The 23,965-nt window shown below is 40.1% G+C and overlaps 1 protein-coding gene across 4 annotated transcripts in view; it reads right to left on the reverse strand.

Annotated features, from left to right (window-relative positions):
* Positions 1 to 23,965, reverse strand: part of usp28 (ubiquitin specific peptidase 28) — an 89,030-nt gene that overhangs the window by 16,955 nt on the left and 48,110 nt on the right. For all 4 annotated transcript variants that reach the window (XM_034233352.1, XM_034233351.1, XM_034233350.1 and 1 more), the window contains exons 6-20: positions 17,962 to 18,048; positions 17,056 to 17,193; positions 16,017 to 16,084; positions 15,840 to 15,916; positions 14,470 to 14,618; positions 13,659 to 13,786; positions 13,424 to 13,519; positions 11,887 to 12,054; positions 11,376 to 11,584; positions 9,238 to 9,308; positions 8,146 to 8,374; positions 6,241 to 6,561; positions 4,719 to 4,834; positions 2,848 to 3,090; positions 1,278 to 1,373 (exon numbers count right to left, since the gene is read on the reverse strand). In XM_034233352.1, coding sequence (XP_034089243.1) covers positions 1,278 to 1,373; positions 2,848 to 3,090; positions 4,719 to 4,834; positions 6,241 to 6,561; positions 8,146 to 8,374; positions 9,238 to 9,308; positions 11,376 to 11,584; positions 11,887 to 12,054; positions 13,424 to 13,519; positions 13,659 to 13,786; positions 14,470 to 14,618; positions 15,840 to 15,916; positions 16,017 to 16,084; positions 17,056 to 17,193; positions 17,962 to 18,048 — 2,196 coding nt within the window. The remainder of the gene's footprint in view (positions 1 to 1,277; positions 1,374 to 2,847; positions 3,091 to 4,718; positions 4,835 to 6,240; positions 6,562 to 8,145; positions 8,375 to 9,237; positions 9,309 to 11,375; positions 11,585 to 11,886; positions 12,055 to 13,423; positions 13,520 to 13,658; positions 13,787 to 14,469; positions 14,619 to 15,839; positions 15,917 to 16,016; positions 16,085 to 17,055; positions 17,194 to 17,961; positions 18,049 to 23,965) is intronic.

Raw genomic sequence — 23,965 nt, forward strand, 5'->3', positions numbered from 1 at the left:
ATGTAGAAGAGACATGAAGAAGAGGGGACACATGTTGATGTAGAAGAGACATGAAGAAGAGGGGACACATGTTGATGTAGAAGAGACATGAAGAAGAGGGGACACATGTTGATGTAGAAGAGACATGAAGAAGAGGGGGCACATGTTGATGTAGAAGAGACATGAAGAAGAGGGGACACATGTTGATGTAGAAGAGACGTGAAGAAGAGGGGACACATGTTGATGTAGAAGAGACATGAAGAAGAGGGGACACATGTTGATGTAGAAGAGACATGGAGAAGAGGGGACACATGTTGATGTAGAAGAGACATGAAGAAGAGGGGACACATGTTGATGTAGAAGAGACATGAAGAAGAGGGGACACGTGTTGATGTAGAAGAGACATGAAGAAGAGGGGACACATGTTGATGTAGAAGAGACAGGAAGAAGAGGGGACACATGTTGATGTAGAAAAGACATGAAGAAGAGGGGACACATGTTGATGTAGAAGAGACATGGAGAAGTGGATTTTGCATAATAGGTGACCTTTAATTGTATCTAAATATGACACTATGGTGGGAAACATGGGTTGGATGGATGGGTTTATTTGACCTCACAGCGACTGAGAGACATCCTTTACTTAATTAAACTACTAATACTACATTGTTAAGAGTTAAAATCCAAATATATTTAAGGTTTAACTGTAAAAGTTCCCAATGCAGAATTGTTTTCACAGATTTATGTTTTTTTCTAAATATTATTATAAATTAGGTTATTTTTTTCATATATTATATTATGTAATTCCTTTTTTTATATATATATAATATTTTCCATTTATTATATGTATTTTCTCTATATATTATAATATGATATATTGTTTTTCTTATATATTATTATAATTAACAAAATTACAACATTATTTAAATGTGTTAATATGGCAATTCATTTATTGGCTAATTTATATTTTAGAATAACAAACTAAATCTTAAAGTACCTAGTAATAAAAGCTGTTAAGTAATTGTAATTGTAGTGGGAAAAAAGTATATAATAGCTTAAAGTGAAAATAGTACATGGAAGTACATACAACTTTGACCTTAATTGCCTTTTATTTTAATAAATATGTAAAAAAATAGATTGAGAATGAGAGAAAATGTAACTCCTGAATTTAAGGTTAAATATCAATACTTTATGTTTGCTGGCAGAAGTCCTTTTCAGAAAATGAAATCCTTAAAAGATTTAGAGTCTATATATTACGTGCATCCTTCAGAATCAGATATAATAATAATATCAGAGCGCACCTTGATGAGTCCGGCCTCAGGGCCTTCCATATCGAAGATCTGCCGGGCCTTGGCGATCGCTAAAATCACGCCCTGCATCGCCGGAGTCAGCATCATCTGGAAGTCAAAGAGTAAATAAAACACCAGCTGATAATGATGTACGTGCAAACATCCATTACTACATACTGGTTTAAAAAGATATATTTAAAATCAAACTCTGATAGTCGATGTGTAATGCAAAAAGTTCATACAAATAAATATACTATGAGGCACTCAAGTATTTGAGAGGCAAATACTTTGTTCTTGTTTACATGTATTTAACATCGTAAGTTAGTGCGAGTTCCTGATATTAATAAAACACATAAATCAACTAATTCATTTAATGTATTATTGCGGATTTTTATTATAATACATGGCAGAATAAGAAGTCATAAAAGTTATTCATTAAGATATTGATAATATGAACCTTTTGTTAAATAAATGTAATGGAGTAAATCAATATTTCTCTCTCGAATGTAGTCAAGTAGAAGTAGAGTAGCATAAAAGGAAAGTACTCAAGTAAAGTACCTCAAAATGTACCTTAATTACAGTAATTGATTAAATGTTCTTAGTTACTTGCCAATAATGAATCTGATTTAAAGGTCACCTATCATGCTATTTTTAGGTAATAGCATAGGTCTCGGATATAAAATATATAAAACACATGTTTATGAAGTATTTTGCTCAAAATACCAAACAGATCACCCATTCTAGCCATGCCTCATATCCCTCTATTTCACTTCCTGTTTCAAAAGTGCTGATTCGGGTATAAAGCTTTAAAAAAAGAAAAGAGGAGGGGTCTGAGCTCATGCGGGACCCGGCAGCTACTGTCTAAACTAAATGCTGCCGTGATGAAACGCCATATCATGGATTATCAAGGATTCTCTCTGAAACAGTTTGGAGCTCAAAGGCTTTCTCTCTTGCCGGTTATACCACAAGGTGAGTTCCTTTTTACTTCCTGCTTCTTCACACACATGCTCTCCAGTACAGGTTAGCTCTGAGTGTTAGCGATGCTAATGTAAACACCAACCATATTACGTCCAAAACAGTCGGGCATTGTTTCTGATAGCAACGTTTCTGATTGGGCCGTGGGTCCACATTTCAGATATTACGTCATATCGGACGCAAATCTGGATCAGCTCCGTTGTTCCCCGTTTTTAGAGATTTGGGTACGGAGGAAAAGAGAGAGGGTTTTATTTTCTGACGCTGCGTGAGTTCCCCGACGCACCGGGGACACATGTTTATGTATAAAGGACATCAAAAAGTGCATTTTGCATCATAGGTCCCCTTTAATATATATCGTAAAGTATGTTATTTTATTGTTTCAACCTCAATTTTAAACCAGATTTATTTATATTTGGGGGACTAACTTGAAGCGTTTTCGATGTACAGTAGTATTAGCTACTCATTAAGGGGCATGTTCTTCTCCCTGCTCCTTTCCAACATGCGCTATAAAACAAAACCAAAAAACAACTAGTATAAGTGTACATGTTTTGTTTTCAAATAACTGTGTGGAATAAACAAATAGGAAAACATGACTACATGTCCTCACCTCCTCGTTGTATCCGTCAGCGTCGGCTCTCACCATGATCCGGCCCACGTTGGGGATCTCCACCTCGGAGACTACGTTCTCTCTGACCGGGACCTCCTGCTGCTGCTCCTCCTCCTCTTCAGGGGTCTCTCTGGAGGTCTCTGACCCGCCTGCAGTGTGAGGAACTCGGGCTGCTGTCTGAGTGTCGTCCATCTCCACATGGAGGTCAGAGGGCGTCGGGTTAATGAGCGCTGAGTCATGAGTCTGATGGAGAGAAACATTTCAAGAGGTTATATTAGGATTGTTGGGGTGTTCCCTTTCCTGTAGTGTGTTATATTGGTTTTTGTGCATGTCAATGGTCTGCAAAGGCTAAAATCTCTGTTTCTCTCCCACAAGATCCCCCCTCCCCCTGCCTAAAACGCCTCAATTAGACTCATTTGAAACATAGTGATATCACTATTGATCACTCGCGCTCCAACACATTGTACGTGATAGGCTAAGAGGCGGGACATCTCTAAGCGGTTGACCAATCACAACAGAGCCGGCCAGCTAACCAATCAGAGCAGACTAGGCTCTGGTTTCAGACAGAGGGTGAAAAGAGGTGCTGCAGCACAGGCAGTATGAGAACAATAAAGAGCTTTTTGAACATTAAAGCATGGAGACATGTAGAGACACTACATAGTAATGTGAACCTGAAAATGAGCATGATAGCTTGGCATTTATGTAGAGAGCATTGAATACATCAGGAGAAAGCACTTCAAATACAGTAAACATGCAGTATATGTGATTCTATTTTAAAACTCTCCAAAGGCTCATAAATTGGCTCGGGAAGGATGTGAATTTAAAAATAGCGTCTTGTATCCAGTGAAGGGTTGGTCTTATTATATAATGACAGGTGGGTCACATTTGGAAACACATTTAGGGACTAATATTCCCTTACATGTCACAAATTAACGTGTCAGTGCATCCGGATATATGGTGAAGACACAAGTGTTAATTTAAAGTTAATACCCCAGTGTGTTTAATTACATTTAACGCTACAGCTGACGATAAATCATTTATTATAATCATTTTTTTATTGAGGAAAGTGCAGATTGTTCCGTGTGGTTAGTTGTCATGCTGTAGTTTGCAAAGAAGAGAGAAGTATGCAGATATCTTTATTAAGTAAATGTATTAATAACAGGCTGCAAATATAGTCTTTTATAAGTAAAAGTTCTGCACTGAAAATGATAGTTACAATGTGTATAATTAGCAAAATGTAATACATATATTAAAACTAGAAATCTGAATAATTCGAAAAAATGAAATACAGATATAATAAGATATTACATTTCTCTCAATCTCTTTTTGTATAAACTGTTGGCTGGTTTAATTTATAACAAGAGATTATATATTATTTTAATTGTTTTGTAAAGTAACTAAAGCTGTAAGTATAAAGTAAAAAGTGACATATTTCCCATTAATTGTTGTGTAGTAGAAATATAAAGTGGCATGACAAGATAATACAGAAGTAAAGGACTATAGAACCTTAAATGTGCACATAATTACCCTGCTTGAGTAAATGTAGTTTGTTTTATCCATCCCTGGTAGATTGAGGCGTCTTTTATTGAAGTGCACTAAAGTCTCTTTTCAACCACAACAAATACCCGTGTAAGTATAAATTACATGACCTCTGAACAAGCTCACAATAACAAAAACAAACGGTTTGGATGTCAGTAATCCCTCCTCACCTTCAGTCTATCAGTTACTCAACGACAGCCTGACTTTAAGCCTGGGTCTCCATCACTATGCAAAATGCTGACATTTGATCCTTGACCTACATGTACACACTTTATTTTTGTGGGTTTGAATTTCTGACCCATATCCTGTATATAAGGTGGGGGGGGTCCCACCTGACTCTGAAGCTCCTTCTCTGATTGGTTGGGGCTCTGGCTGGGATCCAGGGTGTCAGTGACGGCTTCACTGCTGCTGTCGATCTGTGGAGGTGGGGGTGATACCTCTGATTCTTCTGCGGAAAAAATGAGGCAGAGGTCGTGAGTTAGGGACGTAACTTTTATAAAAATATATTTATTTTTTCCAGTGACAGTGTAGAGGCTAATCCTAGGCTTTTACCTAGCCACTTGGAGTTAGCTGAAGGGTGTACGACACACATTACCAAAAAGCAAAGTTGGCAAAACGATTCCTTGTGGACAAAATAAATCTTTAATTTCGCCAATATTGTTTTCCTGAAATGTGCTTTTGTGTATTTAGAAAGTTGGCGCCCCGAACTTTAGAAAGTTGGGGCCCCGAACTTTAGAAAGTTGGGGCCCCGAACTTTAGAAAGTTGGCGCCCCGAACTTTAGAAAGTTGGCGCCCCGTACTTTAGAAAGTTGGCGCCCCGTACTTTAGAAAGTTGGCGCCCCGTACCTTAGAAAGTTGGCGCCCCGTACTTTAGAAAGTTGGCGCCCCGTACTTTAGAAAGTTGGCGCCCCGTACTTTAGAAAGTTGGCGCCCCGTACTTTAGAAAGTTGGCGCCCCGTACTTTAGAAAGTTGGCGCCCCGTACTTTAGAAAGTTGGCGCCCCGTACTTTAGAAAGTTGGCGCCCCGTACTTTAGAAAGTTGGCGCCCCGTACTTTAGAAAGTTGGCGCCCCGTACTTTAGAAAGTTGGCGCCCCGTACTTTAGAAAAGTTGGCGCCCCGTACGAGGCACATGGTGCTCAGGTAAGATGTTCATTCGCATAAATGTAGCGCAAAGCTAATTGCTAGCATTTGAATTTGCTCCGAGAATAGACGATTCGTATTCATCTCTGTTTTTGGATCTCAATTTTGTGATCACAGTGACGGTGAAGAGGCTAATCCTAGGCTTTTTGTAGCCACCTGAAGTTAGGTGAGGGGTGTACGACACACGTTACCAAAAAGCAAAGGTAAACAAAACTATTCCATGTGGACATTAAAGATTTCTTTTCACTATTGTTTCCTTAAATGTGCTTTGCGTGTATTTAGAAAGTTGGTGCCCCGTACGAGGCACATGGTTCACAGGTAAGATGTTCATCCACATAAATGCAGCGCAAAGCTAATTGTTAGCATTTTACTTTGCTCCGAGAATAGCATACAGGTATTCATCTCTATTTTTAGATCACATATTTGTAATCACAGTTTTTCTTGTGCTTTTTCAGTGACAGCGGCTCATCCTAGACTTTGACTTTTCTTAGCCACGTGAAGTTAGGTAAGGGGTGTCAGAGGCACAACATATTCTATTGTTTTTTTAATTCTTAATTGAGCGAAATGAACTCAACAGGAACATTTCCCAAGCAGTTCAGTTATAGTATTCATTGACCACTTTTTTAAAACCCTTCCTTCAAAGGTGGCTGGTGGAGGTCTACAGTATAGTACTTGAGTCAATGTACTCTCCAGCAGTGAAAACGTCTACAGACCTTCAGGCTTCTCTCTGGGATCGGGCTCAGGATCTTTCTCCGCTTCTGGGTCCGGTTGTGGTTCTGAAGAAGCGTCCTCCTCTTCCAGCTCTTCTTCAGACGGTCCTGACTGAGGTGCCGGCTCCACTGTAGTCTGGAGTTTCTCCTTTGGACGGGGGTCAGTGGATCCTCCCTGTGGAGCCGCCGTCTGGCAGAACTGCTCCTCCCACTCGCTGAGCTCCTGCTGGAACCAGCGGTTATCCTCGCTGACGTAGCGCCGGAGAGCCGGAGGAAGGGATTCAATGCCGTGCAGAACCTGGCCTGTCTCGTCATCTGTGGCTTCTGGAGGGGAAGAGTGGGAGTGTCAGTTAAAAGACTTTCACACAAAAAAACACTATCAATCCCTGGGACCGAAGAGTCACCGGTTCGAGTCCCGATCGACCAAAACAATTATAAAACACGCTGGTGCCGGCTAGACTGCAGCCTCTTCGCTCTGGCCCTCATGTGTATTCTGTATAGTGTGTATAACTGTGTGTGTATTGCATGTGCATGTGTGCACCTACTTGTATACCGTGTGTATTCAAAAGAATATACAAGCCAGAGTGAAAAACTGAATTTAACTGACATTTAAAAAGGTTAATCTTCTTCTTCTTCAATCAAAGTTTATTTATAAAGCCCAATATCACACATTTGATATCTGTCTCTCTCTCGTTGTCGGCTTTACAGTTAATACAGAGCATGAATACAACACCTTCTGTGCTTCGACTATTACAGAAAACAATACAAAATTCCCGAAGAAGCCCCACTTTTATAAAATGTTAGAAACCACGGGGAGAGCAACAGAGGACGATCCCTCTCTAAGGACGGAAAGACGTGCAGTAGGTGTTGTGTGTAAATTAAAAAGAGAATACATCTACAACATAGACACAGTAACTGATCTATTGTGTACATCAGTGGTTCCCAACCTGGGGGCGCGCCTTGGGGGGGCGCCAAAGATCGCAGGGGGGGGGGAACCAGGCCTCAGATGATTTTTTTACATATAATTGTAAAGCAATACATGATTGTCACTAAAAGTCTTTTCTCTACGTTACAATCAAATATAAAAAATAATTGATTAATTCATTTGAATAACAATTGAAGTTAGTATTAAAGGCATAAAAAGACAGAAATGTATAATTCTTTCTTTAATAGAAATGTTTCTTCTGCCCGTAAAGTGTCCAAACCAGGCTTGTCTGGATAAGTGCATTTTTAAAACATAGTCATTGTCCATGCCGGTCTCAGATTATTTGTCACAGTTGCTCCGATCAGATCGGTCTCCTCCATTTTGTAGATTATTTACGACTTTTGAATCCACATAAACACATCGGCAAAATCCGGTTTACTTTGAGCATGTGTTTTAAACAGTTTAATCCCTTTGTGAATTGTTTCCACTTCCGCCGTCCTTTCATTTCTTCATACAGCGGGAATCCAAATGAATGAATCCTGAGTCCAATAGCCATCAAAGTCACTCCAACAGTGCTCCTTGATTACGCTTTCATCCTCCTTTTACAACATACTTCACATTCATCCAGTTTGTGACAGTAGGTGTTGCATTTTGAGACTTTTAAACTTTAATTACCGCCCCCCCCCCTGTGGTTGTGTGCGGGGGGGGGCGCAACTTCCAACAGGAGTCATTTGGGGGGGCTCTTGGGAAAAAAGGTTGGGAACCCCTGGTGTACATAATGGCCATTCAAATAACTTTATTCCTGAAATAATGCTTTCACATTGCTACGCTAAACAGATTAAGGGCTGCAGACTGAATCGAAGTATTATCGATATGGACTAGTGGAGAGCTTGTGTACGTGCAGGATTCTTGCTGCTCTAGTTGTGGATAAGAGCGTGAGCTAAATGTGAAGCAAATGAACTGAAACACACAGCACAGTGTACCTGTAGTGAGGGTTGGTAGCCTGTCGTCGATGTACATCAGGCAGTAGGCGCTGGCGTTGGTCATCCCCCCGAAGGAGTCTCTCTCCAGCTCCTCCCACGACGACTCAGTGATGCTCACGTCATTGTATTTCATCCAGCGCTTGTTGGCGTGGTCGTAGATGTACGCCCAGTAATGACCTGCTGACGCCTGGCCTTCGTGGACGAGCACCGCGTGAAGTCTGTAGGGCGCCTAAATATCAGAAGAGAGAGAGACGGAGGTGAATAGAAAACACTGAAGCGTTAAGGTGGAGGAAGTATTGTATTGTATTGCGTTCCTGTACTAAAGAAGAATTACTAAAAACTTTAATATCATATAAAACACTGAAGCGGGGATCCGAGGAGTGATGAGATCCTTTACTAAAGACAGGGTATATGCAGGAACCCTGAAGTCAAATGTAAGACCTTTTAAGACCTTTTTTAAGACCCTTTCCATACATTTTAAGACCTCATCTCCACTTGGAGTGATAACCGGTTACCTTGGCGACACACTTTACCTCACATTGACTATATACAGTATTGATTGTCCTTCCTTCTTATCTTCCAATCATTTGGACGCAGACTTGCATTTCCCCATAACGATGTTGTTTAACAACCGGCGTAAACGGACCTTCGCGCTATCAAGCAGTGAGCGTGCGATGTCCTGTTCAGATGACGTCAAATCCAACGGGATGCCATCAATAAACTACACAGAATCACACTACACACCTACGCAATGATTACATTCAGCCAGACTGTAGAATACAACCTCGTTGGACCATTTATATACTTATTGAAGACAAGCTACAACATGTTATACCTTGGAAAATGCCCTTTAATACTTTTTAATAGCCTTAATTTTCGCTAAATTGATTTATCAACTTGTAATACTTTTTAAGAGCTCGCGGACCCCCTGAAAGAAGAAGTAATAAAACTTTAGTGTCAAAACGCTCCATAACAAGTTAAAGTCCTGCATTTCCAATCTCACTTCCACCAATCTTTCACTAACGCATGTATTGCAGCAGTAGATGTAAAAGCTGCAGTGTGTTAAAGTGACTTATGTAATGTCAGTCTTACCTGGCAGAGGTTGTTGTCTGTGTACATGGCCTCAAGCATCTGAGTGAGTCTTTCAATGCTGGCCTTTAGCTCTGGAACACAAACAACCGAACAGAAGACATGATAATAATAATAATAATAATAATGCATTTTATTTATAGAGCGCTTTGCTTGAAACTCAAAGACACTTAAAGGTAGGGTAGGTAAGAATGGAGAAACCAGCTCGAGTGCGCTAGAATTTGAAAAAAACACAGCCGGAACAAATCTGCCCCTTCCTCAGACTTCCTCACAGAGCCCCTCCTCCAACACACACGAACGCGCACATGACCAATGAGGGCACGAGATAAGTTTGTGCCCAGATGGAAGGCTGACAGGCAGGTAGGCCATCCAGTTACTTTAGCCGGCTCAGATGATTGGTCGTGCTTTTTACAGCGCTACGGCTTCCACTGATGACATTTTGTTATGTATTTATTGTCAAAGCATTTAATATATTCATTGCTATCGGGATGTTAAGAGCATTCCATGGAATATAACAACAAGTGTTTCTGAAGTGAATTACCTACCCCACCTTTAAAATCGGTTCTGAAGAGGTGAGTTTTGATTTGTGATTTGAACATGGTGAGATACGGATGAAAACATAAAAATGAATTCAGCACTTTTTGTTCTTTAACCTACTATTTGCCTCGTAATGGGGACGTTTGGGAGAGATGTCGGTGTTTCAATTAAAACTAATATTACTCCACAATTAACATTTATTTCCATCTATCTAATCAGCTCTTCACCAACGAAGTGTTTTTCCCTAAGGTGCGTTGACGTTTTTTCCTCACTTCCAGCAGTCATTCTAATTTGAAAAGCCTGATATTGAGGTAGGAGAAGCACGTCAGGTTTCACTGGGATTTTAGTGTCAAAAGTGATCACTCTCTGCACGATCTGTGGATATTTCCATATGCAAGCCACTTAAGCTCTATCGCATAACTTCATATCGCAGTACATGCATCATTTTTGGCCGATGCAGATATTTTAAATTGATACCAATTAGATAATATCATTGTGCATCCCTACAGCTAACTTCTGAGGAAAGTTACCCCCACTGGACTTTAACACACCACACACACTCAGACACTCACATCCAGCACCAGACACTTTTTACGCTGCTATGGACAATCTTGCACTAATGTACATTTCTCAAAGATATTGAAGTGACTGTTATTTTGTATATATTGATTCTTGTGCTTTTATTTATGTCTTAATGTGTGCATATATATAAATGTGTCGGTTGATTGTGTATATATAGGATATACATATTTGTATACATATATATATATTTGTATTTTTTGTATTCAGGATTGTGGGAATCGGTATTTCGATCTCTCTGTCTGTACACACAAACTGAAAGATTGACAATAAAGTTGACTTTGACTTTGAAGTGGACCATTGAGCAGCAACAGATCCAAAAGCAGATAATATCTAACTTATAACTTGCTTTATATTTTGTTATTGTTAATTTGTAAATTCAACATGTATATTTTCTCCTTTCTTGTTTATTTCTAGTCTTTTAATTTGTATTGTACAATGCCATGTATTTTATGCTGCTGCAACACAAACATTTCCCAAATTGGGATCAATAAAGTACTATCTTATCTTATCAAGACTTTTTTGTGCATACCATTGATTCTCTACTTCGGTCCTCCCTTAAGCTCTATCGCATATCGTCATATCGCAGTACATATCGTCACATCGCAGTACATATCGTCATATCGCAGTACATATCGTCATATCGCAGTACATATCGTCATATCGCAGTATATGCATCATGTTTGGCCGATGCAGATATTCTAAAGTCTTTAAATGAATACCAATGAGATAATATCCTTGTGCATCTCTACTAACTAACTTCTGAGGAAAGTGGACCATTGAGCAGCAACAGATCCAGAAGCAGAGTCCATAACGCTGATATATGTTCTTGTACATATCCTATTCTATTTACATGTAGACTTTTTGCACTACTTTTTATTTTGTATTTTATTTTATTATATATGTTGGATTGTTGGAGGAGCTCAGGTCAGAACATTTTCATTGCCATTTCTACACTGTAGCTTTGTGCATATGACAATAAAACCTTTGATTTGAGAATTGAACTTGAATACCTAAAGACATACCGTTGATGTCGTTCTCTACTTCTGTCCTCCAGCGCTGCAGGCAGCTCTTCACAAAGTGCAGCTCCTCCTCAGAGACGCTGTGGGGGGCCGGGTGGGGGGGGCAGTCTATGGGGAGTCTGCACTGGGTGAAGGGTTTATAGATCGGGGTCCGCTGACAACTGGAAACACCGGCAACAGGATCCTCTGATGAATCTTCGTCTGTGGGTTCACTGAGGGAAGCAAAGAAAAGGCTGGAAGTGGGTTCAACCCTAACTCAGGTAAAAGTACAAAACCTGTTAGGAACAAAAAAACATTACATTTTATTAACTAATTACATTTAATTAATGTTTGTCTGTTTTTATCGTTGTTTGTTGTTATTGTTTTGTGGGTTTTATTATGTGTTTGTATTGTCTCACCTGAAAATAAAAAATGTAAATATTGAAACAGAGCAGGAAATGGAAATACTCAAGTAGCGTACAAGTCAGTTACTAAATATACACAGTTACACCCCCCCTGCCTGTGTGTACTCCACCTGTTGTCTTTGGGGAGGGGTTCATTGGGGAGGGGGCTCGTAGGAGAAGCAGCTCTCAGGTCTTCAGCGGGGGAAACACTGGAGGGTTTGGTGGTGGCGAACTCCAGAACAAACTGCAACATGTCGGCCAGAGGATACTTCGAGGGTCCGGAGCCGTAGTTCTTATAGCTGCCGATAAAGAAGGTTAAAGATTTGTGACCCACAAAGTGGTATATAGAGCAGTGCAGTGATGACGTATTTTGTAGTGGACCCTGAAGGCAGCATTTCTCTGGTTCCCTTCACAAAAAGCCAATTTGATTTTGCATTGGTTTTTGGATATTAACACCACTTTATGATTTTTGAAGTAAAAAGCTAATGTTGGGCTATAAAGGCACTACAGCACGGTCACATGACTTCACGTCACCACCGCTAAGCTAAAGGAGGCTAATGTTGGGCTATAAAGGAACTACAGCACGGTCACATGACTTCACGTCACCACCACTAAGCTAAAGGAGGCTAATGTTGGGCTGTAAAGGAACTACAGCACGGTCACATGACTTCACGTCACCACCACTAAGCTAAAGGAGGCTAATGTTGGGCTATAAAGGAACTACAGCACGGTCACATGACTTCACCACCGCTAAGCTAAAGGCGGCTAATGTTGGGCTATAAAGGAACTACAGCACGGTCACATGACTTCACCACCGCTAAGCTAAAGGCGGCTAATGTTGGGCTATAAAGGAACTACAGCACGGTCACATGACTTCACGTCACCACCACTAAGCTAAAGGAGGCTAATGTTGGGCTATAAAAGGCACTACAGCACGGTCACATGACTTCACGTCACCACCGCTAAGCTAAAGGTGGCTAATGTTGGGCTATAAAGGGACTACAGCACGGTCACATGACTTCACCACCGCTAAGCTAAAGGCGGCTAATGTTGGGCTATAAAGGAACTACAGCACGGTCACATGACTTCACGTCACCACCGCTAAGCTAAAGGTGGCTAATGTTGGGCTATAAAGGGACTACAGCACGGTCACATGACTTCACCACCGCTAAGCTAAAGGCGGCTAATGTTGGGCTATAAAGGAACTACAGCACGGTCACATGACTTCACGTCACCACCGCTAAGCTAAAGGTGGCTAATGTTGGGCTATAAAGGGACTACAGCACGGTCACATGACTTCACGTCACCACCGCTAAGCTAAAGGCGGCTAATGTTGGGCTATAAAGGAACTACAGCACGGTCACATGACTTCACCACCGCTAAGCTAAAGGCGGCTAATGTCGGGCGTGATGACGTTTAGTCGTCTCATTTAGACACTTGTTGGCAACCGCATTTTTTATTCACCAGTGGGGTATTTACTGACGTATTTTATGTTGTAAACCAAAAACATATCTTCAGCACAGACCTTATTTTAGGCTTCTGACCAAAAACACGTTGACAAAACCATTGACTTCTAGACGAGGAACAGTAAGTGCTAAAATGCTGACTAATTTCAGTGTTTTAGGACTCATTCCTGCAGATAATAAAGTCATATCTGAAGTCTCTTACCACTCAAGTTTCTGTTGCAGGGCTGCAAGTTGATCCTTCAGTTTTTTCACGTCTCCTCTCCTCTCGTGGGTCTGGTTTATGTTTTTGTGAAGATATCTGCAAATCGAAAATCAATATGTAAGGCATTCATCTTCCCTTCTTCATTTGTACGATACAATAATACTTCAGTGTTGGAAGAAGTACTCAGATCCTTCACTTAAGTAAAAGTAACGCTATGGCCTTAGAAGAAGCTCACCTGTCCATATAAATGATTTGAGGGAACTCCAGTTTCTTGTGAATCTTTTCGGGGCGACCGAGCTGAGTGTTGAACTCAAATCTCGACAGCTCGAATGTCAAGACTGGGGGTAACTTTTTGAACCATCTCTGCAACCAAAAGAAAACAACAGTATTAGCAGAGCATCAACATGATGAAAATATAATAGAAATTGAAATTCAACTTAAGTAAAAGTAGGTATAACCAGCTAAACGAAGTTATATTATTTGAGTACTTAAAGTAGCCGATGCAGAAAATATTTATTTCTTAAAACTCAAATTATTATAAATAAATGAAATGAAACACAGAATTCATTAGTTGAATTTTTCACCTCCATTTTTCTCTTAAGTTACAACAAAACATTGTATTTTTAATGCATCTTATTTTGTTAAAGTCCTTCATTGAAAATATGAATACAAAAATAAATGAAGTAAGTATAATCAGCAAAATGTACTTAAAGTATTCTCAAAAATCTAAAAGAGTGAAAGTAAAAAACACCCAAAAAACTACAATTATTCTTCTCAATTTCTCAAAAGGCTTTTCTTGTTGGTCGGTTTAATTTACAAGAAAACATTATATTGTATGAACTGTATTTTAGATTCAAGATTCAAAGGTTTTATTGTCAGCCAGCACAAAGCTACAGTGTAGAAATGAAAATCTTAAGCGTGTCATTGTTCTCCAACAATCCAACATATATAATAAAATACAAAAATACAAATAAAAAGTAGTGCAAAAAGTCTATACACATGTAAATAGAATATGATATGTAGTAGAGTACTATGAAGTTATCCACCTCTCGTCCAGGCGTGACGCTGTGATCTGCGTGCAGAGACTCGATCTCTCTCTCCACCATCGCTCCCTCCAGACACTCGTCCAGGTTGTTGAAGCCGTTCACCTGCAGAGGGTACTGTCCAAACTGCTCGATGTTACACAACGTCTTACCTGAAACAACATTCACACGGATGAACATCTTGTTTCTTTTTGTTGATGTATAACAAGTATATATTATCAGCTTGATCCTGCACAGTGATTCATAATTCAAAAATAAAGCTCCAGAAAGTAAGTGTTAGATAATGTTGGGAAAATCCTGAATGTCCTCTTCCAGTATGAGAGTAACATGATACCAAAGGTATCCCAGCTGTAGCTGTGAACATGACAGGATGTGTGATTACCTAGAAGAGCATCAGGACTGTTTGAGGCATATGATAGCTATGTGATTAACATGATGATTCAGCCTCTATGGAGAGAGACATCAAGCATGCTCATTTCTGACGTGGAGCTAATCTGAAGTAAACATTGAATACTGCTTTCTATTCCTCCATCTTGTGACTGTGTGACTCCCTCTCTTGGATATCAGCATGTGAAGGACACTGCTCAGGAACTAGTTGATGCTCTGTATGTGATGACTCCTTCCATTCTGGAGAGGATCACAGATACATGGATCCTGAGATTGAAGCTCAAGCCGGGGACCAGTGATTATTAACAATGTTATGTATTCAGAAAGTCAGATTTTTGAGAAAAAGTCAGGATTTTGAGTAAAAGTCCGAATTTGATTTTTTTGATTTTGAGAAAGTCCGAATTTTGGGATTTTCAGAAAAAAGCCAACATTTTGAGAACAAATATTATTTTGTACATGACAGGATGTATGATTATCTACAAGAAGCGGTATTCCTCCATCTTGTGACTGTGTAACTGCCTCTCTTGGATATCAGCATGTGAAGGACACTGTTCAGGAACTAGTTGATGCTCTGTATGTGATGACTACTTCCATTCTTGAGAGGATCATAAATACATGGATCCTGAGATTGAAGATCAAGCCGGTGACCAGTGAGATTTTTCCCAACAGATAAGATAAGTCGTACTTTATTTATCTAAATGTTGGAAATGTTTGCGTTGCAGCAGCATAAGAGACAAGGCATTTCACATAAGAGACATTGAAAGAGTATAAACAATAAACATCTGTTGTTATAGGAAGTTCAGATTTAGGCTTGTTTTTCTAAATAACAGCCCCCAGAAAGAAACAGGACCATACCTACTCAGCCCTGGCAATATTAGCATTGTGACCAACGTCTTGGTAGGGTATGTTCTATTTCACATTATACCAACATACAGTATGTGTATTGGTCAATTCATATTGATTTTCACGGGGACAGAAACTCATACCTTCGTGTCTTCTTTCTGTCACAAAGGTACCGTAGAAAAGCTGGACCATTGGGTTCTTCTGTTTGTCTTCAATTTTACTAAAAGTAAAAACATGACATTTTATATCAGTTTAAAACAGTAAACAAAGGGAGAAGGAGAATAGTCCCTGCATGTGAAGGACGTACACTTTTAACTTACTCTTTGGCAGCGAGCTGAAACGCGTCCTCCAGCCAGTCCAGCAGTTTGTGGGAAAATTCACTGACGTCCTGAAATAAAAAAACATTAGATTAAGATCAGTATAAGTTTAAAAACTGTTAATATTTTCCCTTCAAAACACAAAAAAGGGCCTCATCTCCCTCCTGAGGAAACGATCCACACACAATATAAGAGGTGAGCTAAGAAGCCTCAACAAAAACATGCCATAACTTGGTCGCTCTTTCATTTTGGTCACTTTCTTCAATTAAACCAGAATAACATCCTCACAGAAATGTTCATAACAGCATGTCTGTCAAACTTATATTATCCTATTATTTGTGTCTGAAATCTTCATAATAAACCATTAAAAAATCGATCTGGTGACTCTGAGAACAGGCCAACATTATTGACAAATGGGAGGCTACTTAACTTTAGATAGACAGACAGACAGACGGACGGACAGACAGACAGACAGACGGATAGATAGGTAGATAGGTAGATAGGTAGATAGATAGATAGATAGATAGATAGATAGGTGGATAGATAGGTAGATAGATAGATAGGTAGGTAGATAGATAGATAGATGGATAGATAGATGGATAGGTAGATAGAGATAGATAGATAGATAGATAGATAGATAGATAGATAGATAGATAGATAGGTAGATAGATAGGTAGATAGGTAGATAGATAGATAGATAGATAGATAGATAGATAGATAGATAGATAGATAGATAGATAGATAGATGATAGATGATAGATGATACTTTATTGATCCCAATTTGGGAAATTATTTCAACACAGAAGCAGAATTGTGTTCAGACATTAAAGTACAATACTTAAAATACTTTAAAAAAGTAAAAAAGACAATTGACAATTATAAATAAAAGGAAAAAAGGAACACATATTATATCAAATTTAACAAAACAATATAAAATATTCTGGATAATTGAAGTAAAAAGTCAAAAAACTGCAGGAGTAAAATAAAAAGTCAAAAATACAACAGGACCTTAAGTTAAGTTTTTTAAGTCTAAGTTAAGTACCTGCTGGGCCTCGTTGGTCCTGAAGGCGTCTCTCAGCAGCTCCACGGCAGCCGACGGGTCCACAAACGTGCGAGAGGATCCCACCATCAGAGCGAAGAGACAGCGCAGCTCCTGCATGAAGGCCATGTTCCTCTTGTCCTGTTCACAAGTTAGGGTCTCACAGTCAAACCTGTTCATTTAGAAAACCAACTTCAGTGTGCCCTGATAATGAATGTCTCCTCTGATGCTGTCTTTGTTTGGTTTTGCCTTGCTCAAGGGCACCAAGGCAGGGTAGGAGGTGAACTGGGACCTCTCCAAGTAGCAGTCCACACTCCATATTTAGAGGTCAGGGACTTGAACCGGCGACCCTACGGCTCACAGTCTAAGACCCTACTGACTGAGCCATTGCCGGACATGTGTTTCTGTCTCTATTTGGAAGGTGCTATATATATATATAAATAAAATAAAGGTTATTATTGTTAAATTAGAATCAGGAATACTTTATTTACCCCAGTAGGAAATTGAGATTTTGTTACAGTTGCTTAGAATAAACTAAAATAAATGATAAAAGATCATAGAAAAGTCAAAATGTGTATAACGAACTACAAAAACGAACAGTAAATGATGTAAAGATATGTAGAATGAATACAGTAGTGTAATTCATATTTATAATGAGATAAATAATGCTCAAAAAGCAGATTATTGCTATAAGTGCAATACAGTAAGGATGTGGAGCAAGTAGTACACAGTTGAATATTGATTATTATTGTTATATATCACATAGTGGCTGCGTCTATATTAACAAAACAACCCCACAGCTTGTTCACCTTTTCTCCTTAGTGTACGAGAATTAGACATTGTTAGAAATAAATAACCTATAACACAATATGTGTCTTGTGTTGGCGGTATAGCAGAGTGTTTACTCACAGAGTGGCTCTTACACTTCTCCAGTATTCTCTCAGACAGATGGTAGTTGAGAACCAGCCTCCTGAAGACGGGCAGGTGGAAGAGAGACTGCAACAAGAAGACGGAAAAACAACCTGTTAGAGATTAAATTAAAGCAATGATAAACATATTGATACCAGCACTTTCAAAACTACGATTAACTTCACCTGAAAAAACTTGAATCGCGGTCAAATTAAAGGGGACCTATTATGCTTTTGTTATACATGTGTTATAGAAGTTGTTGTGCATGTAAATGGTCTGCAAAGCTCAAAATCCCACATTTCTGGAACATAATGACATCACTATGGAACACTCGTGCTCCTATTGGCTAGCGCTTCAACACATTGTACGTGATAGGCTAAGGGGCGGGACATCTCTAAAAGGTCCTTACACACCGAGCCGATTTTGGCCGGCGATACATGTCTGGCCGTCGATGAGCGTTGTGTCTTTTCGGCCGTGCCGACACCTTCCGCCGCCGATTCGACATGTTGAATCGGGAGGCTGTCGGCAAAATAAATCACTCTGATTGGCTGTTCAGCTTAGCGAATCAGTGCATGAGAAGCGAAACGGAAGTGAAGAAGGCACACACAGACGGCCATTATTTTTCATTTTCCAGTTCCGCACTAAACATGTTTTCGATTACAAGTCGATATGAAACAGTCTGTGTTGGACGAGAGTGAAAATGGAACGCACGCTATTTGTTGTTTGTACATATCACGCAGACTGGCCGTTTCTCAATCTCGAGGATACTGGCTTCCAAGCCAATATTTCAAGGATGCTACGTCATCGAGTGCCACCGAAGGACTGTTCCAATCTCCAGCATACTTGGAATTCCACCGAGGCCGCGTCCTTGGTTTGGGGGAAATTTCGAGGCTGCACATGGGTAGACTTCGCGTCCTTAAAATCCCCACAATGCTTTGCGCACGGACCAATTTCAAAAACCCTTGCGTAGAATGGCTGAACCGACGCAGCACACATTTAAATGCAAGTGTGTAGTGGCGTAGAACATGTGTTGGTAAATATGTTACTTTGTTACATTTGTTTGTTATCACCAAACATGTGTTCCTGAAAGTAAAGCAAGTTCATAATTAGATAGACATCGTGAGGTATTTATTTTCGGTACAGTTTATGTTGAAACCGTTAGAGAGAGTGGCACACTTGTTAGCCTGTTCCATTCTTCTTCGTTTTCCGAAGCCGTGGCTTGGAAGCACACTGGCTTTGGTTCTGAAGGAAGTGACTTGGAAGTACGCGACTACCAAGCCAGCATCCTCACGATTGAGAAACGGCCTGTCTTCCGGTTGCCTCTTTTGAATGACGAATACACACTGCCGCCGCCTGCTGGTAAGGAGAGTTATTGCCACTCACGCATGCGCAGTTCGTACGTGCTACTTGGCCGTCGGTTGAAGTCTTTGCGGTTCCAGTGCGACTTTTTGGCCAAGACGCAGAGAAGTGAGGCAATCGGGTCCGTCGGGACGTGTTCTTTGGTGTCAGTTTGGGGTGTCAGGGCCTTAAGAGGTTGACCAATCACAACAGAGCCGGCCAGCTAACCAATCAGAGCAGACTGGGCTCTGGTTAGATTTAAGTTTTCTTGTTTCAAATGTAATTCACATATAATATAGATAGAGGCTTACAAAGCATGCCACTTTGTTATAAGGTATATATGAGTTACTAACTTATCTGCGTTAGATTTAAATAAGAATTGGCTTCAATCACAAACAAAAAGAGAGAGTGATGTGTGAGAATAATTCATGAATTTATGTTTTTTAAATTGGTATTTTACACTTAATTCTGAAGCCTACACACCATGCCTCTCTGTTATAAGATGCTTCTCCCAATAAACTAAATGCATTATTACGGGTCTTCTATGCGCCGTGTGTGGCGGCGAGCACTTATGAATATCTTGATATATATTTTTCCATCCGAGCAGGAAATTCAATTACGGCTTATCTGAGTTTTACTGTAATTTATACCACGAAGGATAATGGAGGGAATATGAGCTGACAACTGAATCATGTGGTCACTCAGCTTTAATCTGATAGCATAATTACTTTTTAAAGGCAGAGCGCTTTATCAAGAGTCAGGCTCTGTGAATCTACAACAATCAATTCAGTTAAAAAAACAACAGCAAACGGGGTATCATTTCAACGGCATTTGTATTTAAACAACATCGCCTCATTTTCCCATTTCTACTCTCAGATAATAACGCCTGTCCAGCTGAGTCGATGTGGAGGCAGTTCAACAGAGACAAACAATCACTGTCTGCTCTCGCTGTGGTACGAGGAAGTCCATCATCACTTCTCACTATTTAATGATCCTCTTTCTCTCACAACGAGGCTTCGCTTTCTGACACCTGAGACTAAAACCCTCTGCAGCAGAAACCTGTAACAGCATTAGTACGTAAGTGTATTAAGTAAGAGAACAGAACAATGTGACCTTAGAACAGAAGAAAGACTTAAAAACGTGGATGACCTTAAACTTTTTGATGTTAAACACGACCAAAACTGAAGTTATTGTACTTGGCCCGAAGAATCTACGAAACAAATTATCTAAGGATATATTAACTATGGATGGCATTAATTTGGCCTCCAGTGAGACTGTAAGGAATCTTGGTGTTATATTTGATCAGGATTTATCCTTTAACGCCCACATAAAATCAATTTCAAGGACCGCCTACTTCCATCTACGTAACATTGCAAAAATCAGGCATATCTTGCCTCAAAACGATGCAGAGAAACTAGTCCATGCATTTGTTACTTCAAGGTTGGATTATTGTAACTCTTTATTATCAGGGTTAACCAAGAAGTCAGTCAAGTCGCTTCAGCTGATTCAAAATGCTGCAGCTCGTGTACTAACCAGAGTTAGGAAAAGGGACCACATTACTCCTGTTCTGGCTGCCTTACACTGGCTGCCTATAGAACACAGGATAGAATTTAAAATTCTTCTTCTCGCCTACAAAGCCCTTAATGGGCAGGCGCCATCTTACCTTAAAGAACTCATTATACCCTACTGTCCTACTAGGGCATTGCGTTCCAAGAATGCAGGGTTGTTGGTTGTTCCTAGAGTCTCTAAAAGTACAATGGGAGCCAGAGCCTTTTCTTATCAAGCTCCACATTTGTGGAATCAGCTTCCAGTTTGTGTTCGGGCGGCAGACACCCTATCCGTTTTTAAGAGTGCGCTTAAGACCTTCCTTTTTGATAAAGCTTATAGTTAGGGCTGATTAGATTCAGCCCCTAGTTTTGCTGCTATAGGCTTAGTTTGTCGGGGGACATCTTACTTCTTCCTTCTCTCTGTCTATACCTGTGTACTCTCATGTTCCGATTAACCCAGCTTCCCCAAATGTCTTTCTTTTTGGTGTCTGTATACGCCGGGATCCGGAGTCATGGATGATCCTGCGCTCCTCTGTCCTGGATCTTGAGTCGTGGCTGTGGTCCTGGATCATAGGTCCTGGATGGATATCCTCGTGGATTCATCTTCCTATTATACACACATGCATTTCCAAACATTTGGTCTACCTATGTTGCAAATGTATTGTCTTTTCAATTTACACACGGCATCTATTGCACGTCTGTCCGTCCTGGGAGAGGGATCCCTCCTCTATTGCTCTCCTGAGGTTTCTCCCATTTTTCCCTTTAAACTGTGGGTTTTCTCCGGAAGTGTTTCCTTGTACGATGTGAGGGTCTAAGGACAGAGGGTGTCGTATTGTCATACTGATATTTTGTACAAACTGTAAAGTCCACTGAGACAAATGTAACATTTGTGATATTGGGCTATATAAATAAACATTGATTGATTGAAGAAACCAAGATATTTAGGGTTGTCCTCTGCACAGAGATTTAACTAGCATTGTAATCCTGCTTGTAATCCCCAAATAAGAGAATGCCGTTATCTTTGTTATGTACCCTGATAACTTAATCCCATTACATGTAATCCATAATAATAATCCATTTTATTCACAAGCGCACTTTTCATTTGAGTAAACAAAACTCAAAGTGCTACAGAGTAAAATGGTTGAAACAAAACAACAAAAACAACAAAATAAAAGCAGCAATGTTTACGCCGGCATGGACGATGGATGCAACAACGTCTAATAATCAATGTAAATTATAACATTTCTAATTGGAAGCCAAAGATATAAACTTGATTATAGATGGAAAAAACTGCCATTACAACAATTTGGGAAATGGGTTTTAAACAAAGAAGTTGTAGGAACAAAATTAGCCAGTTAAAAACAACTACCTTAAAGACTGCAGAGGGAAATGAGCTATTAGCTCTAATCTGGCATAAATCATCTCATGTATTTGTCTGCATGGTCCTTAATAAATACATACATAAACACTAACTATTTCATAACAGATTAATCATTTAAGTTCTTTTTACCGCAAAAAAGGCAGAAAATGCTGTTTTAAAAAATGATGATGACTGCTTTTCTCAGTTCTCTCTATTTCTGTTTTATATTTTACACACAAAGTAAAAACATTACTTTGGACTTCAAGAAACGGCAGTATTTTACTTTTTTCCCTGACAGTTTGCAGAATGAACTAGCAGCACACAGCTGAGAGGTCATGAGGTGCACTAAGGTCTTTCTAAGTGTCTCCTGCCGCTTAAAATAACTCATATTGATGGGCTGGAGTTCCCCTTCCTGAGTTTCTAACTTTAGTTGAGTCAGAGGAGTCGCACCTTGGATTCGGTCAGAAAGTGTTGCTGTTAAATCACTCTCTGTGATATAGCTTAGATTTATTTTCACTTTAGAAATAAATGCACATGTTGTAAAAGTATAAGGAGTGTTTTGTATTTCCTGTGATCTGCATTAAAGTGATATCCCCCATTCATTCAGTTTAATGCTCGGTATATCTGGACGATGTGGTCGTCTACTCGGATGACTGGGGAGTCCATCTTGATCGCATGAAAACATGGTTTGACCGCCTGGCTAATCTGACAGTTAAAGGTGGGGTAGGTCATTTTGGAGAAAGCAGCTCGAGTGCGCTAGAATTTGAAAACACACAGCCGGAAAAAATCTGCTACTTCCTTACAGAGCCCCTCCTCCAACACACACGAACGCGCACATGACCAATGAGGGCACGAGATAAGTTTGTGCCCAGATGGAAGGCTGACAGGCAGGTAGGCCATCCAGTTACTTTAGCCGGGCCGGCTCAGAGGATTGGTCGTGCTTTTTACAGCGCAACGGCTTCAACAGATGATATTTCTTTATGGATTTTTTGTCAAAAATATATTCATTGCTATCGGGATGTGAAGAGCACTCCATGGAATATAACGACAAGTGTATCTCGAGGCTGTTTCTCAAACTTACCTACCCCACCTTTAACCTCGCCAAGTGTGAGTTCGCAAAGGCCACAGTTACTTACTTGGGTCGTATAGTGGGGCAAGGCAGAGTGTGTGCGGTGCGCGCAAAGGTGCAAGCTGTTGATGACTATGCTCCACCCGCAACTAAGAAGGAGCTCATGCGGTTTTTGGGGCTGGTGGGGTTTTACCGTTGTTTTTGCAGAAATGTCTCTGCTGTGGTTGCGCCACTCACCGATCTGCTAAGGGGTAACGCTAAATATGTGAGGTCCTCTGAGTGTCAAAAGAGTTTTGAGAGCGTTAAGTCACTTGCAGTTGCAAGAAAAAGTGAACCCTTTGGATTCTCCACACATAGCGTTGTGTGTTCCTTCCAAACAACTCAACTTTGGTTTCATCTGTCCACAGAATATTTTGCCAGTAGTGCTGTGGAACATCCAGGTGCTCTTTTGCAAACTTCAAACGTGCAGCAATGTTTTTTCTGGACAGCAGTGGCTTCCTCCGTGGTGTCCTCCGTGGTGTCCTCCGTGGTGTCCTCCCATGAGCTCCATTATTGTTCAGTGTTTTACGTATCGTAGATTCGTCAACAGAGATGTTCGCATGTGCCAGAGATTTCTCTAAGTCTCTAGCTGACACTCTAGGATTCTTCTTCACCTCATTGAGCATTCTGCGCTGTGCTCTTGCAGTCATC

Source organism: Gymnodraco acuticeps, unplaced genomic scaffold, assembly GCF_902827175.1.
Source record: "Gymnodraco acuticeps unplaced genomic scaffold, fGymAcu1.1, whole genome shotgun sequence".
Taxonomy (NCBI): domain Eukaryota; kingdom Metazoa; phylum Chordata; class Actinopteri; order Perciformes; family Bathydraconidae; genus Gymnodraco; species Gymnodraco acuticeps.